This window comes from Mustelus asterias, chromosome 14 (genome assembly GCF_964213995.1).
Source record: "Mustelus asterias chromosome 14, sMusAst1.hap1.1, whole genome shotgun sequence".
Lineage (NCBI taxonomy): Eukaryota > Metazoa > Chordata > Chondrichthyes > Carcharhiniformes > Triakidae > Mustelus > Mustelus asterias.
Genome location: NC_135814.1, coordinates 3,820,799 through 3,833,705, shown reverse-complemented (window position 1 = coordinate 3,833,705; position 12,907 = coordinate 3,820,799). Strand labels below are relative to the sequence as shown.

The following is a 12,907-nucleotide window of genomic DNA, read 5'->3' as shown; positions in this document are numbered from 1 at the left end:
CGGGAGCTCCAGTTACCCCGAAAGACTGGCACCTTGTTCCGAGAGGCAGGGTTCCAGATTTGCCCTGGTCTTTGAGAAGCAAAGCTTCAATGCTGGACTGGCTGATCAGAATGGGGAGAGCTCAGCCGGGGGTCCAGGAGGGAGCAGTGACACCCTCTGACACATTCCAGACACAAATCCTGGGGGATGTGCACTGTCGCTGGGAGAAAGTTCTGAAGGCTTTGCTGAACCGGGTTTGTGTCAGCACACACTGGCTCAGGGAGAATCCCTGATCCCCCAGCCCCTGCTGGAAAGCAAATGCGCAGCAACTGTGATGGCTTTCAAAGTCAAGCAGCTTGCTTCCCGGGCTTCACAATGAGGAGTTGAGGAACCAGGTCTGGTGTTGCGCTAGATTCATTCAGATGTAGGGCCCACAAGTAGACAGTTCCCGCAGCTGGAGCGTGGGACGTGAACCTGTAATAATCCAGGATACAACAGGCGCTTTTCCCTGGTCAATGCCATTGATTCTGAACTCTCTCTCTCCCTCTCTCTGTGTCTCTGTCTCTCTATCTGTCACTCTCTCTCTCCCTCTTTCTGTCTCTCTCTCCCTCTTTCTGTCTCTCTCTCCCTCTCTCTCTCTCTGTCTCTCTTTCTGTCTCTGTCTCTCTCTCTCTCTCTGTCTCTCCCACTCTCTCTGTCTCTCTCCATCTGTCTCTCTCCCTCTCTCTCTCTCTGTCTCTCTCCCCTTCTCTGTCTCTCTCTCCCTCTCTGTCTCTCTCTCTGTCTGCCTCTCTCTGTCTGTCTGTCTGTCTCTCTCTGCCTCTCTCTCTGTTTCTCTCTCCCTGTCTGTGTGTGTGTGTATGTGTCTCTCTCTCTGTTTCTCCCTCTCTCCCTGTCTTTCTCTCTCTGTCTGTCTCTCTCTCTCTCTGTCTGTCTGTCTCTCTCTCTCTCTCTCTGTGTCTCTGTGTGTCTCTCTCTGTGTGTGTCTCTCTCTCTGTCTCTCTCTCTCTGTCTCTCTCTCACCCTCTGTCTCTCCCTCCCTGTCTCCCTCCCTCCCTGTCTCCCTCCCTGTCTCATTCTAGGCCTGGAGATAGATGAGAGTCTCCAGTTGATGTTGACGGGGTCACTGATGAGAAAAGTCAAGTCCAGGACGTGGAAGCGACAGCGATATTTCAAGCTGCAGGATGACTGCATGAGCATCTGGTACAAATCCAAAAAAACCGGCAACCCCAAATCTACCTGTGAGTCGTCGCTGGGACGGGAAAGGGGGGTGAATGGGAAAGGGGGGTGACTGGGAAAGGGGGGTGAATGGGAAAGGGGGGTGAATGGGAAAGGGGGTGCAGGGGTGGTGAATGGGAAAGGGGGGGTGCAGGGGGTGAATGGGAAAGGGGGGTGCGGGGGGGTGAATGGGAAAGGGGGGTGCAGGGGGGTTAATGGGAAAGGGGGGTGCAGGGGTTTGTTGGGGTTGTGGGGGGGGGTGATGGGGGGGTTGGGGTGCCAGGGGGGTGCGGAGGGGAGGGGATGGGGTTGCAGTGTGTGAGGGGTTGGGGATGCGTAGGGGGGGGACTGATGAGGGGGTGGAGAGTTGTGGGGTGGGGGGGTGTGGAGGGGATGGGGTTGCAGGGTGTGGGGGCATTGGGGGTGCGGAGGGGGGGTGATGAGGGGATGGAGGGGTGCGGGGTGGGGGGCTGCGGAGGGGATGGGGTTGCAGGGTGCGGGGGGGTTGAGGGTGCTGGGGGGGTGATGAGGGGATGGAGGGGTGCCGAGGTGGGCGCGGGGTGGGGGTTATAGAACATAGAACATAGAACAGTACAGCACAGAACAGGCCCTTCGGCCCACGATGTTGTGCCGACCTTCATCTGAAACCAAGATCAAGCTATCCCACTCCCTACCATCCTGGTGTGCTCCATGTGCCTATCCAATAACCGCTTAAATGATCCTAAAGTGTCTGACTCCACTATCACTGCAGGCAGTCCATTCCACACCCCAACCACTCTCTGCGTGAAGAACCTACCTCTGATATCCTTCCTATATCTCCCACCATGAACCCTATAGTTATGCCCCCTTGTAATAGCTCCATCCACCCGAGGAAATAGTCTTTGAACGTTCACTCGATCTATCCCCTTCATCATTTTATAAACCTCTATTAAGTCTCCCCTCAATCTCCTCCGCTCCAGAGAGAACAGCCCCAGCTCCCTCAACCTTTCCTCATAAGACCGACACTCCAAACCAGGCAGCATCCTGGTAAATCTCCTCTGCACTCTTTCCAGCGCTTCCACATCCTTCTTATGGTGAGGTGACCAGAACTGCACGCAATATTCCAAATGCGGTCTCACCAAGGTCCTGTACAGTTGCAGCATAACCCCACGGCTCTTAAACTCCAACCCCCTGTTAATAAAAGCTAACACACTATATGCCTTCTTCACAGCTCTATCCACTTGAGTGGCAACCTTTAGAGATCTGTGGATATGGACCCCAAGATCTCTCTGTTCCTCCACAGTCTTCAGAACCCTACCTTTGACCCTGTAATCCACATTTAAATTTGTCCTACCAAAATGAATCACCTCACATTTATCAGGGTTAAACTCCATTTGCCATTTTTCAGCCCAGCTTTGCATCCTATCTGTGTCTCTTTGCAGCCTACAACAGCCCTCCACCTCATCCACTACTCCACCAATCTTGGTGTCATCAGCAAATTTACTGATCCACCCTTCAGCCCCCTCCTCTAAGTCATTAATAAAAATCACAAAGAGCAGAGGACCAAGCACCGATCCCTGCGGCACTCCGCTAGCAACCTGCCTCCAGTCCGAAAATTTTCCATCCACCACCACCCTCTGTCTTCGATCAGATAGCCAGTTACCTATCCAATCGGCCAACTTTCCCTCTATCCCACACCTCCTTACTTTCATCATAAGCCGACCATGGGGGACCTTATCAAACGCCTTACTAAAATCCATGTATATGACATCAACCGCCCTACCTTCATCAACACACCTAGTTACCTCCTCAAAAAATTCTATCAAATTTGTGAGGCACGATTTGCCCTTCACAAATCTGTGCTGACTATCCCGGATTAATCCGCATCTTTCTAAATGGTCGTAAATCCCATCCCTAAGGACCTTTTCCATCAATTTACCAACCACCGAAGTCAGACTAACCGGTCTATAATTACCAGGGTCATTTCTATTCCCTTTCTTAAACAGAGGAACAACATTTGCCACTCTCCAGTCCTCTGGCACCATCCCCGTGGACAGTGAGGACCCAAAGATCAAAGCCAAAGGCTCTGCAAGGGTTGTGCAGGGGATGGTGGGGGGGATAAAACAGCTTCTGCCCAAAGCACCCGCTTTACTCAAGTTGAGCTCAGTGGTCACATGACGTGGTCCACAAGAGGCCGCGGCCAGACGGGGTCTCCCAAATGTCCCCATTCCATTAAAGGTCAGAAAACACATTAACATCTGCAGTTGCGAGTTACCCTCATACACAATCCGTTGAGAGGTCCCCATTGGCCCAAGCAGTCAGCACACACTCTCCAAAAGGGCATCCCATCCTCTCCACCCTATCCCCGTAACCCCGTGCATTTACCATGGCCAATCTACTTATGATGTGGAGATGCCGGCGTTGGACTGGGGTGAACACAGTAAGAAGTCTCACAACACCAGGTTAAAGTCCAACAGGTTTATTTGGTAACACGAGCTCCGAAAGCGAGTGGCTTTTGCTGCCAAATAAACCTGTTGGACTTTAACCTGGTGTTGTGAGACTTCTTACTCAATCTACTTACCCTGCACATCTTTGGACTGTGGGAGGAAACCGGAGCACCCAGAGGAAACCCACGCAGACACGGGGAGAATGTGCAGACTCCACACAAGACAGTGACCCGAGCCGGGAATCGCACCCGGGTCCCTGGCGCTGTGAGGCAGTAGCGCTAACCACTGTGACACTGTGCCGCGCTTAATTATGTTCATCATCTAGAAGCATTCTGGTTCTCCGCTGGTACTGGTGTGGGTTATCGTTAACTGTTGGTCTGGTTTCTGCTGGTTCCAGGGGTGACACTGGAGAATGTGGTTGCCGTGGTGAGTGTTGCTGCTGGCCTGTTGCATTGGTTGGGGAGCGGGTTGACCTCAGGGACCTGGTGGGCTGTACCCTTTCCTCTTCAGTTGGTGAAAGCAACTCTCCCTCGGCAGCTGTGCGCTGGAGAAGGAGCAGTGACACCAGTTGTGTGTCTGTGTGTGTGTGTCTGTGTGGGTGTGTGTCTGTGTGTGTGTGTGTGTCTGTGTGTGTGTGTGTGTGTGTCTGTGTGGGTGTGTGTCTGTGTGTGTGTGTGTGTGTCTGTGTGTGTGTGTGTCTGTGTGGTGTGTGTCTGTGGTTATGATGATGTTCCTGGTCAGTCACTCTTACAGTGTACGGTCCTGGTGACACCTTCTCTGCACGGGTTCCAAGTTGCCAAGTGGGCTGACATTTACCGAATGTCAGGTGTGGGTGAAAGGGGTGGGGGTGGGTTGGGGCTCCTGCAGGAGGGCACCCCAATCTGAAAGGGTCTCCCCCTGCCCGAGATGGAGATTAATTCATCGTTCAGTTCTGCAGCCAGCTCTGACCCACACCTGCCCGGCTAAGTATAGGGGCTGGGCGGGAGATTGGCCCTTATGTGGCCACAAAGTGGCTGCTTCAGGCGGAAATGGGAAAGGGCGGATTTTCCGACTGAGGCCCTGCCCCTTTCCACCTTGAAATTGCGTCTGGGCCGGGACGGGTGGGATCCCATCCATGCAATTTTCTACCCACACCCCTCCCCTACCCCCTCCCCACCCCTCCCCCACCCCTTCCCCACCCCTCCCACTGCCCTGCTTCAGAATCTACCTCAGACCCCCCCCACCCTGCCTCGGACCCCCCCACCCTGCCTCAGACCCCTCCCCACCCTGCCTCAGGTCCCTCCCCACCCTGCCGCAGACCCCTCCACCCTGCCTCAAACCCCTCCACTCCACCTTAGACCCCCCACCCTACCTCAGACCCCCCCCCCACCCTGCCTCAGACCCCTCCCCCACCCTGCCTCAGACCCCCCCCACCCTGCCTCAGACTCCCCCACCCTGCCTCAGACAACCCCCACCCTGCCTCAGACCCCTCCCCCACCCTGCCTCAGACCCCCCCATCCTGCCTCAGATCCCCCCACCCTGCCTCAGACCCCCCCACCCTGCCTCAGACCCCTCCCCCACCCTGCCTCAGAGCCCCCCACCCTGCCTCAGACAACCCCCACCCTGCCTCAGACCCCTCCCCCACCCTGCCTCAGACCCCCCCATCCTGCCTCAGATCCCCCCACCCTGCCTCAGACCCCCCCACCCTGCCTCAGACCCCTCCCCCACCCTGCCTCAGAGCCCCCCACCCTGCCTCAGACTCCCCCACCCTGCCTCAGACAACCCCCACCCTGCCTCAGACCCCTCCCCCACCCTGCCTCAGACCCCCCCATCCTGCCTCAGACCCCCCCACCCTGCCTCAGACCCCCCCACCCTGCCTCAGACCCCTCCCCCACCCTGCCTCAGAGCCCCCCACCCTGCCTCAGACTCCCCCACCCTGCCTCAGACAACCCCCACCCTGCCTCAGGACCCCCCACCCTGCCTCAGACGCCCCCACCCTGCCTCAGAACCCCCCACCCTGCCTCAGACCCCTCCCCCACCCTGCCTCAGACTCCTCCCCAACCTGCCTCAGACCCCTCCCCCATCCTGCCTCAGACCCCTCCCTCATCCTGCCTCAGACCCCCTCACCCTGCCTCAGACCCCCTCACCCTGCCTCAGACCCCTCCCCCACCCTGCCTCAGACCCCTCCCCCACCCTGCCTCAGACCCCTCCCCCACCCTACCTCAGACCCCCTCACCCTGCCTCAGACCCCTCCCCAACCTGCCTCAGACCCCTCCCCCACCCTGCCTCAGACGCCTCTCCCACCCTGCCTCAGACCCCCCCCCCCCCACTCTGCCTCAGGCCCCCTCATCCTGCCTCAGACCCCCCACCTTGCCTCAGGCCCCCCCACTGCCTCAGATCCCCCCGCCTTGCCTCAGACCCCCCCCCCCACCTCAGACCCCCCCACCCTGCCTCAGACCCGCCCCCCCTCCCCCCCCCCGCCTCAGACCCCCACTGCCCTGCCTCAGTGGTTGAACACAGTGTGTGTTTTTGTTATTTGATGGTGGGTTCTGTCTTGAAGGTCACCAAAATTTCACAAGGTTGCCTTTTCCATTCTCCAGTGAGGCAGAGGGTGGAACAGATCCGGTCACTCGTTCCTGAGCCCTAATAACAGAGTTTTGACTGTTATTGTTCAGAGGAGGGGAGCGGGAGAGAGAGAAAGAGAGAGAAAGAGAGGGAAAGAGAGGGAAAGACAGGACAGAGGGTGAGTGAGAGGGTAGCGAGAGAGAGAGAGAGTGGAAAAAACATTGCAAAGAATTAGATTATGTTTGGTGAACCTCAAACGAATAAATTCAGTTTCTTCCTCATTCTGCAATGGGCGGCACAGTGGCACAGTGGTTAGCACTGCTGTCTCATAGCACCAAGGACCCGGGTTCAATTCCCAGCCTTGGGTCATGGTTTGTGCGGAGTCTGCACGTTCTCCCCATGTCTGCGTGGGTTTCCTCCGGGTGCTCTGGTTTCCTCCCACAATCCAAAAATGTGTGGGTTAGGAGGATTGGCCATGCCAAATTGCCGCTTAGTGTCCCAAGATGTGTACGTTAGGGGAATTAGCGGGGTAACTATATAGTGTAATGGGGATAGGGCCTGAGTAAGATGCTCTGTGAAGAGTTGGTGTAGACTCAATGGGCTGAATGGCCTCCATCTGCATTGTGCCATTCCATGCCCCTCTCTATCCCTAACCCCAGTTTATATTGCTCCACCATTGGTAGCTGTGCCTTCAGCTGCCTGCGCCCAATCTCTGGAATTTTTCTTTTATTCATTCATGGGACACGGGCGTCACTGGCTGGCCAGCATTTATTGCCCATCCCTAGTTGCCCGAGGGCAGTTGAGAGTCAACCACATTGCTGCGGCTCTTGAGTCGCATGTAGGCCAGACTGGGTAAGGACGGCAGATTTCCTTCCCTAAAGGGCATTAGTGAACCAGATGGGTTTTACGACAATCGACAATGGTTTCATGGTCATCAGTAGATTCTAAATTCCAAATTTCTTTATTGAATTCAAATTCCACCATCTGCCGTGGCGGGATTCGAACCCAGGTCCCCAGAACATTAGCTGAGCTTCTGGATTAATAGTCTGGCGATAATACCACTAGGCCATCGCCTCTCCCTAAATATCCCTCCATAAACCCTTCATAAACCTCCGCACTCTCTATCTTCGTTAAGCCGCCCCTAAACTCCTGCCACTTTAGGCGAGCTTTCTGTGCCGTTAATCTCCATGTGACTGGGTGTTGTCTCCTGGGACTGAGGATGTTTCAGTTTGACTCCGGGCTGTTCAGGCAGCGAGAGGTTCAGCACTCTGCTCCTTCCCACACAGTCTCCATCAGTGACATTGAAACAGTGCGCGAGGGCCACCAGTCTGAGGTGCTACAGAGCCTGGCAGATGAATTCAACCCCAATCGCTGCTTCACTCTGGTGTTTCGTGGGAGGAGGGGGAACCTGGACCTGGTGGCTGAATCCCCACAGGAGGCAAACCACTGGATCAAGGGACTCCACAAACTGATTGAGAACGTCAAAAACATGGACCGAAAGGAGAAACTCGACCAATATCCTTTCCCAAGAAACTGCTCGCTCTTAATGAACATCCGCTGGGAGACTTCAGAAAGCACAGTTCCACTGACAGACATCAGGACAGTCCCAGTATAGGGCGGCACGGTGGCACAGTGGTTAGCACTGCGACCTCACAGCGCCAGGGACCCCGGTTCAATTCCCGGCTTGCGTCACCGTCTGTGTGGAGTTTGCACGTTCACCCCGTGTCTGTGTGGGTTTCCTCCGGGTGCTCCGGTTTCCTCCCACAGTCCAAAGATGTGCTGGTGAGGTTGATTGGTCATGCTAAATTGATCCTTAGTGTTAGGGGGTTTAGTAGGGCAAATATGTGGGATTACGGGGATAGGGCCTCGGTGGGATTGTGGTCGGTGCAGACTCGATGGGCCGAATGGCCTCCTTCTGCACTGTAGATTCCATGATTAATCTGAGATATTGAGCATCACACGGGACTGACTCAAATCCACTGGGAGTGTTTGATGGGGACAGTGTAGAGGGATCTTTACTCTGTATCTAACCCCGTGCTGTACCTGTCCTGGGAGTGTTTGATGGGGACATTGCAGAGCGAGCTTTACTCTGTATCTAACCCCGTGCTGTACCTGTCCTGGGAGTGTTTGATAGGGTCAGTGTAGCGGGAGCTTTACTCTGTATCTAACCCCGTGCTGTACCTGTCCTGGGAGTGTTTGATGGGCACAGTGTAGAGGGAGATTTACTCTGTATCTAACCCCGTGCTGTACCTGTCCTGGGAGTGTTTGATGGGCACAGTGTAGAGGGAGATTTACTCTGTATCTAACCCCGTGCTGTACCTATCCTGGGAGTGTTTGATGGGGACAGTGTAGAGGGAGCTTTACTCTGTATCTAACCCCGTGCTGTACCTGTCCTGGGAGTGTTTGATGGGGACAGTGTAGCGGGAGCTTTACTCTGTATCTAACCCTGTGCTGTACCTGTCCTGGGAGTGTTTGATGGGGACAGTGTAGAGGGAGCTTTACTCTGTATCTAACCCCGTGCTGAACCTGTCCTGGGAGTGTTTGATGGGGACAGTGTAGAGGGAGCTTTACTCTGTATCTAACCCCGTGCTGTACCGTCCTGGGAGTGTTTGATGGGGACAGTGTAGAGGGAGCTTTACTCTGTATCTAACCCCGTGCTGTACCTGTCCTGGGAGTGTTTGATGGGGACAGTGTCGAGGGAGCTTTACTCTGTATCTAACCCCGTGCTGTACCTGTCCTGGGAGTGTTTGATGGGGACAGTGTAGAGAGAGCTTTACTCTGTATCTAACCCCGTGCTGTACCTGTCCTGGGAGTGTTTGATGGGGACAGTGTAGAGGGAGCTTTACTCTGTATCTCCCACTCTGGGTCTTTCTTTCTTTAACTCTCTCAGGTGGATTAGTGATTGGTTCCAGAAAGCTGATAAGGATAAAGATGGCCGGATGAACTTTAAGGAAGTTCGGGATTTATTGAAAATGATGAATGTCGATATGGCTGAAGTCCGTTCCCTGCAGCTGTTCAAGGTGAGGCGACACCTCCTCTTGAGATATGATGGTGAAATCATAGAATCTCACAGCACCGAATGAGACCATTGGGCCCATCGTGCCTGTTCTGGCTGAGTTATCCAATTAATAATCACCCTCAGATGTTTCGCCTGAACCTTATTAATTAATCCTCGACTAGTAACTGTCCAATTGCCTTTGAGAAGTTCCGACCGAATCTGCTGCCAGAACCCTATCAAGAAATGTGTTCCTCACATTAACCACCCTCTGTGTGTGAGGACATTTCTCACTTCTTTTTCTCTTTGCCAATTATTTTAAACCCAGGACCTTTGGTTTCTGACTCAGTCACCAGAGGGAACTATTTTCCGTCATCTGCTTGTAACAGTGTGCTCCCGGAGGTTTCTTAAGGTGAACAGATGAACTATATTTACAAAGTTCCTCATTAGGTGCTTGCTGCAATCTCATAGAATCATAGAAACCCTACAGTACAGAAAGAGGCCATTTGGCCCATCGGGTCAGCACCGACCACAATCCCACCCAGGCCCAAACCATATCCCTACATATTTACCCACTAATCCCTCTAACCTATGCATCTCAGGACACTAAGGGCAATTTTTTTTTTTAGCATGGCCAATCAACCTAACCCGCACATCTTTGGATTTGAATCTCGTCCATTGTAAACTCTGTGTGACTAGGAAAACACCACCTCTTGGAGAGGTTCCCTGTGCTTCTTTTATCATCTTGACCTTGTCTTCTGCAAAGTGTAATCCTTGTGAATCTACATCCTTTCGGAATCACTGGAGTCAGGGAGGGTGGCCATGATGTGGAGATGATGTGGACTGGGGTAAGCACAGTAAGAAGTCTCACAACGCCAGGTCCCTGAGGATTGGAGGATAGCGAATGTGGTACCATTATTTAAGAAGGGTAGCAGGGATAACCTGGGTAATTATAGGCCAGTGAGCTTGACGTCCATGGTGGGGAAGTTGTTGGAGAGGATTCTGAGAGACAGGCTGTATGCGCATTTAGAACGGAACAATCTCATTAGTGACAGACAGCATGGTTTTGTAAGAGGGAGGTCGTGCCTTACAAATTTAGTGGAGTTTTTTGAGGAAGTGACAAAAATGGTTGACAAAGGAAGGGCCGTGGATGTCGTCTATATGGATTTCAATAAGGCATTTAACAAAGTCCCTCATGGCAGGTTGGTTAAGAAGGTTAAGGCTCATGGGATACAAGGAGAGGTGGCTAGATGGGTAGAAATCTGGCTTGGCCACAGGAGACAGAGGGTAGCAGTCGAAGGGTCTTTCTCCGGCTGGAGGTCTGTGACCAGTGGTGTTCCGCAGGGCTCTGTACTGGGACCGTTGCTATTTGTGATATATATAAATGATTTGGAAGAAGGTGTAACTGGTGTAATCAGCAAGTTTGCGGATGACACGAAGATGGCTGGACTTGCGGATAGCGATGAACATTGTCGGACAATACAGCAGGATATAGATAGGCTGGAAAATTGGGCGGAGAAATGGCAGATGGAATTTAATCCAGATAAATGCGAAGTGATGCATTTTGGAAGAAATAATGTAGGGAGGAGTTATACAATAAATGGCAGAGCCATCAAGAGTATAGAAATACAGAGGGACCTAGGTGTGCAAGTCCACAAATCCTTGAAGGTGGCAACACAGGTGGAGAAGGTGGTGAAGAAGGCATATGGTATGCTTGCCTTTATAGGACGGGGTATAGAGTATAAAAGCTGGAGTCTGATGATGCAGCTGTATACATAGAAACATAGAATCCCTACAGTGCAGAAGGAGGCCTTTCGGCCCATCGAGTCTGCGCCGACCACAATCCCACCCAGGCCCTACCCCCACATATTTTACCCGCTAATCCCTCTAACCTACGCATCTCAGGACTCTAAGGGACAACTTTTAACCTGGCCAATCAACCTAACCCGCACATCTTTGGACTGTGGGAGGAAACCGGAGCACCCGGAGGAAACCCACACAGAGACGAGGAGAATGTGGGAAAAAAATTGCCCTTAGTGTCCTGAGATGCATAGGTTAGAGGGATTAGTGGGTAAATATGTAGGGATATGGGGTTTGGGCCTGGGTGGGATTGTGGTCGGTGCTGACCCGATGGGCCAAATGGCCTCTTTCTGTACTGTAGGGTTTCTATGATTCTATGAGATTGCAGCAAGCACCTAATGAGGAACTTTGTAAATATAGTTCATCTGTTCACCTTAAGAAACCTCTGGGAGCACACTGTTACAAGCAGATAACGGAAAATAGCTGGGGTCTGATGATGCGGCTGTATAGAACGCTGGTTAGGTCATATTTGTAATACTGCGTCCAGTTCTGGTCGCCGCACTACCAGAAGGACTTGGAAGCGTTAGAGAGAGTGCAGAGAAGGTTTACCAGGATGTTGCCTGGTATGGAGGGTCTTAGCTATGAGGAGAGATTGGGTAAACTGGGCTTGTTCTCCCTGGAAAGACGGAGAATGAGGGGAGACCTAATAGAGGTGTACAAAATTATGAAGGGTATAGATAGGGTGAACAGTGGGAAGCTTTTTCCCAGGTCGGAGGTGACGATCACGAGGGGTCACAGGCTCAAGGTGAGAGGGGCAAGGTATAACTCAGATATCAGAGGGATGTTTTTTACACAGAGAGTGGTGGGGGCCTGGAATGCGCTGCCAAGTAGGGTGGTGGAGGCAGATACGCTGACATCGTTTAAGACTTACCTGGATAGTCACATGAGCAGTCTGGGAATGGAGGGATACAAATGAAAGGTCTAGTTGGACCAAGGAGCAGCACAGGCTTGGAGGGCCGAAGGGCCTGTTTCCTGTGCTGTACTGTACTGTTCTTTGTTAAAGTCCAACAGGTTTATTTGGTAGCACGAGCTTTCGGAGTCTCGCTCCTTCTTCAGGAGGAGTTGTGTTCACAAACAGGGCATATACAGACACAAACTCAATTTACAAGATAATGGTTGGAATGCAAGTGTTTACAGGTAATCAAGTCTTAAAGGTAGAGACAATGTGATTGGAGAGAGGGTTAAGCACAGGATAAAGAGGTGTGTATTGTCTCCAGCCAGGACAGTTAGTGAGATTTTGCAAGCCCAGGTAAGTCGTGGGGGTTACAGATAGTGTGACATGAACCCAAGATCCCGGTTGAGGCCATCCTCATGTGTGCAGAACTTGGCTATCAGTTTCTGCTCAGCGATTCTGTGTTGTCGTGTGTCGTGAAGGCTGCCTTGGAGGATGCTTACCCGAAGATCAGAGGCTGAATGCCTGTGACCGCTGAAGTGTTCCCCGACTGGAAAGGGAACAAAGCCTGGGCTTGCAAAATCTCACTAACTGTCCTGGCTGGAGACAATACACATCTCTTTAACCTGTGCTTAACCCTCTCTCCACTCACATTGTCCGTACCTTTAAGACTTGATTGCCTGTAAAGATTCGCATTCCAACCATTAGCTTGTAAATTGAGTTTGTGTCTTTATATGCCCTGTTTGTGAACACGACTCCCACTCACCTGAAGAAGGAGCGAGACTCCGAAACCTTGTGCTACCAAATAAACCTGTTGGACTTTAACCTGGTGTGAGACTTATTACTGTGTCAGGGAGGGTCCCAGAGGACTGGAAAAAGGCTAATGTAACACCCCTGTTTAAGAAGGGAGGGAGGCAGAAGATGGGAGTTATCGGCCAGTTAGCCTGACCTCGGTCGTGGGTAAGATCTTGGAGTCCATTATTGAGGATGAAA

At 52.7% G+C, this 12,907-nt stretch overlaps 1 protein-coding gene across 1 annotated transcript in view; it reads left to right on the top strand.

Moving 5' to 3' along the window:
* The first annotated feature begins 1,074 nt into the window (after positions 1–1,074).
* Positions 1,075–12,907, top strand: part of LOC144503952 (1-phosphatidylinositol 4,5-bisphosphate phosphodiesterase delta-4-like) — a 49,301-nt gene continuing 37,468 nt past the window's right edge. Inside the window, exons 1-3 of the mRNA XM_078229119.1 lie at positions 1,075–1,220; positions 7,454–7,674; positions 9,050–9,187. Coding sequence (XP_078085245.1) covers positions 1,091–1,220; positions 7,454–7,674; positions 9,050–9,187 — 489 coding nt within the window. The 5' untranslated portion in view covers positions 1,075–1,090. The remainder of the gene's footprint in view (positions 1,221–7,453; positions 7,675–9,049; positions 9,188–12,907) is intronic.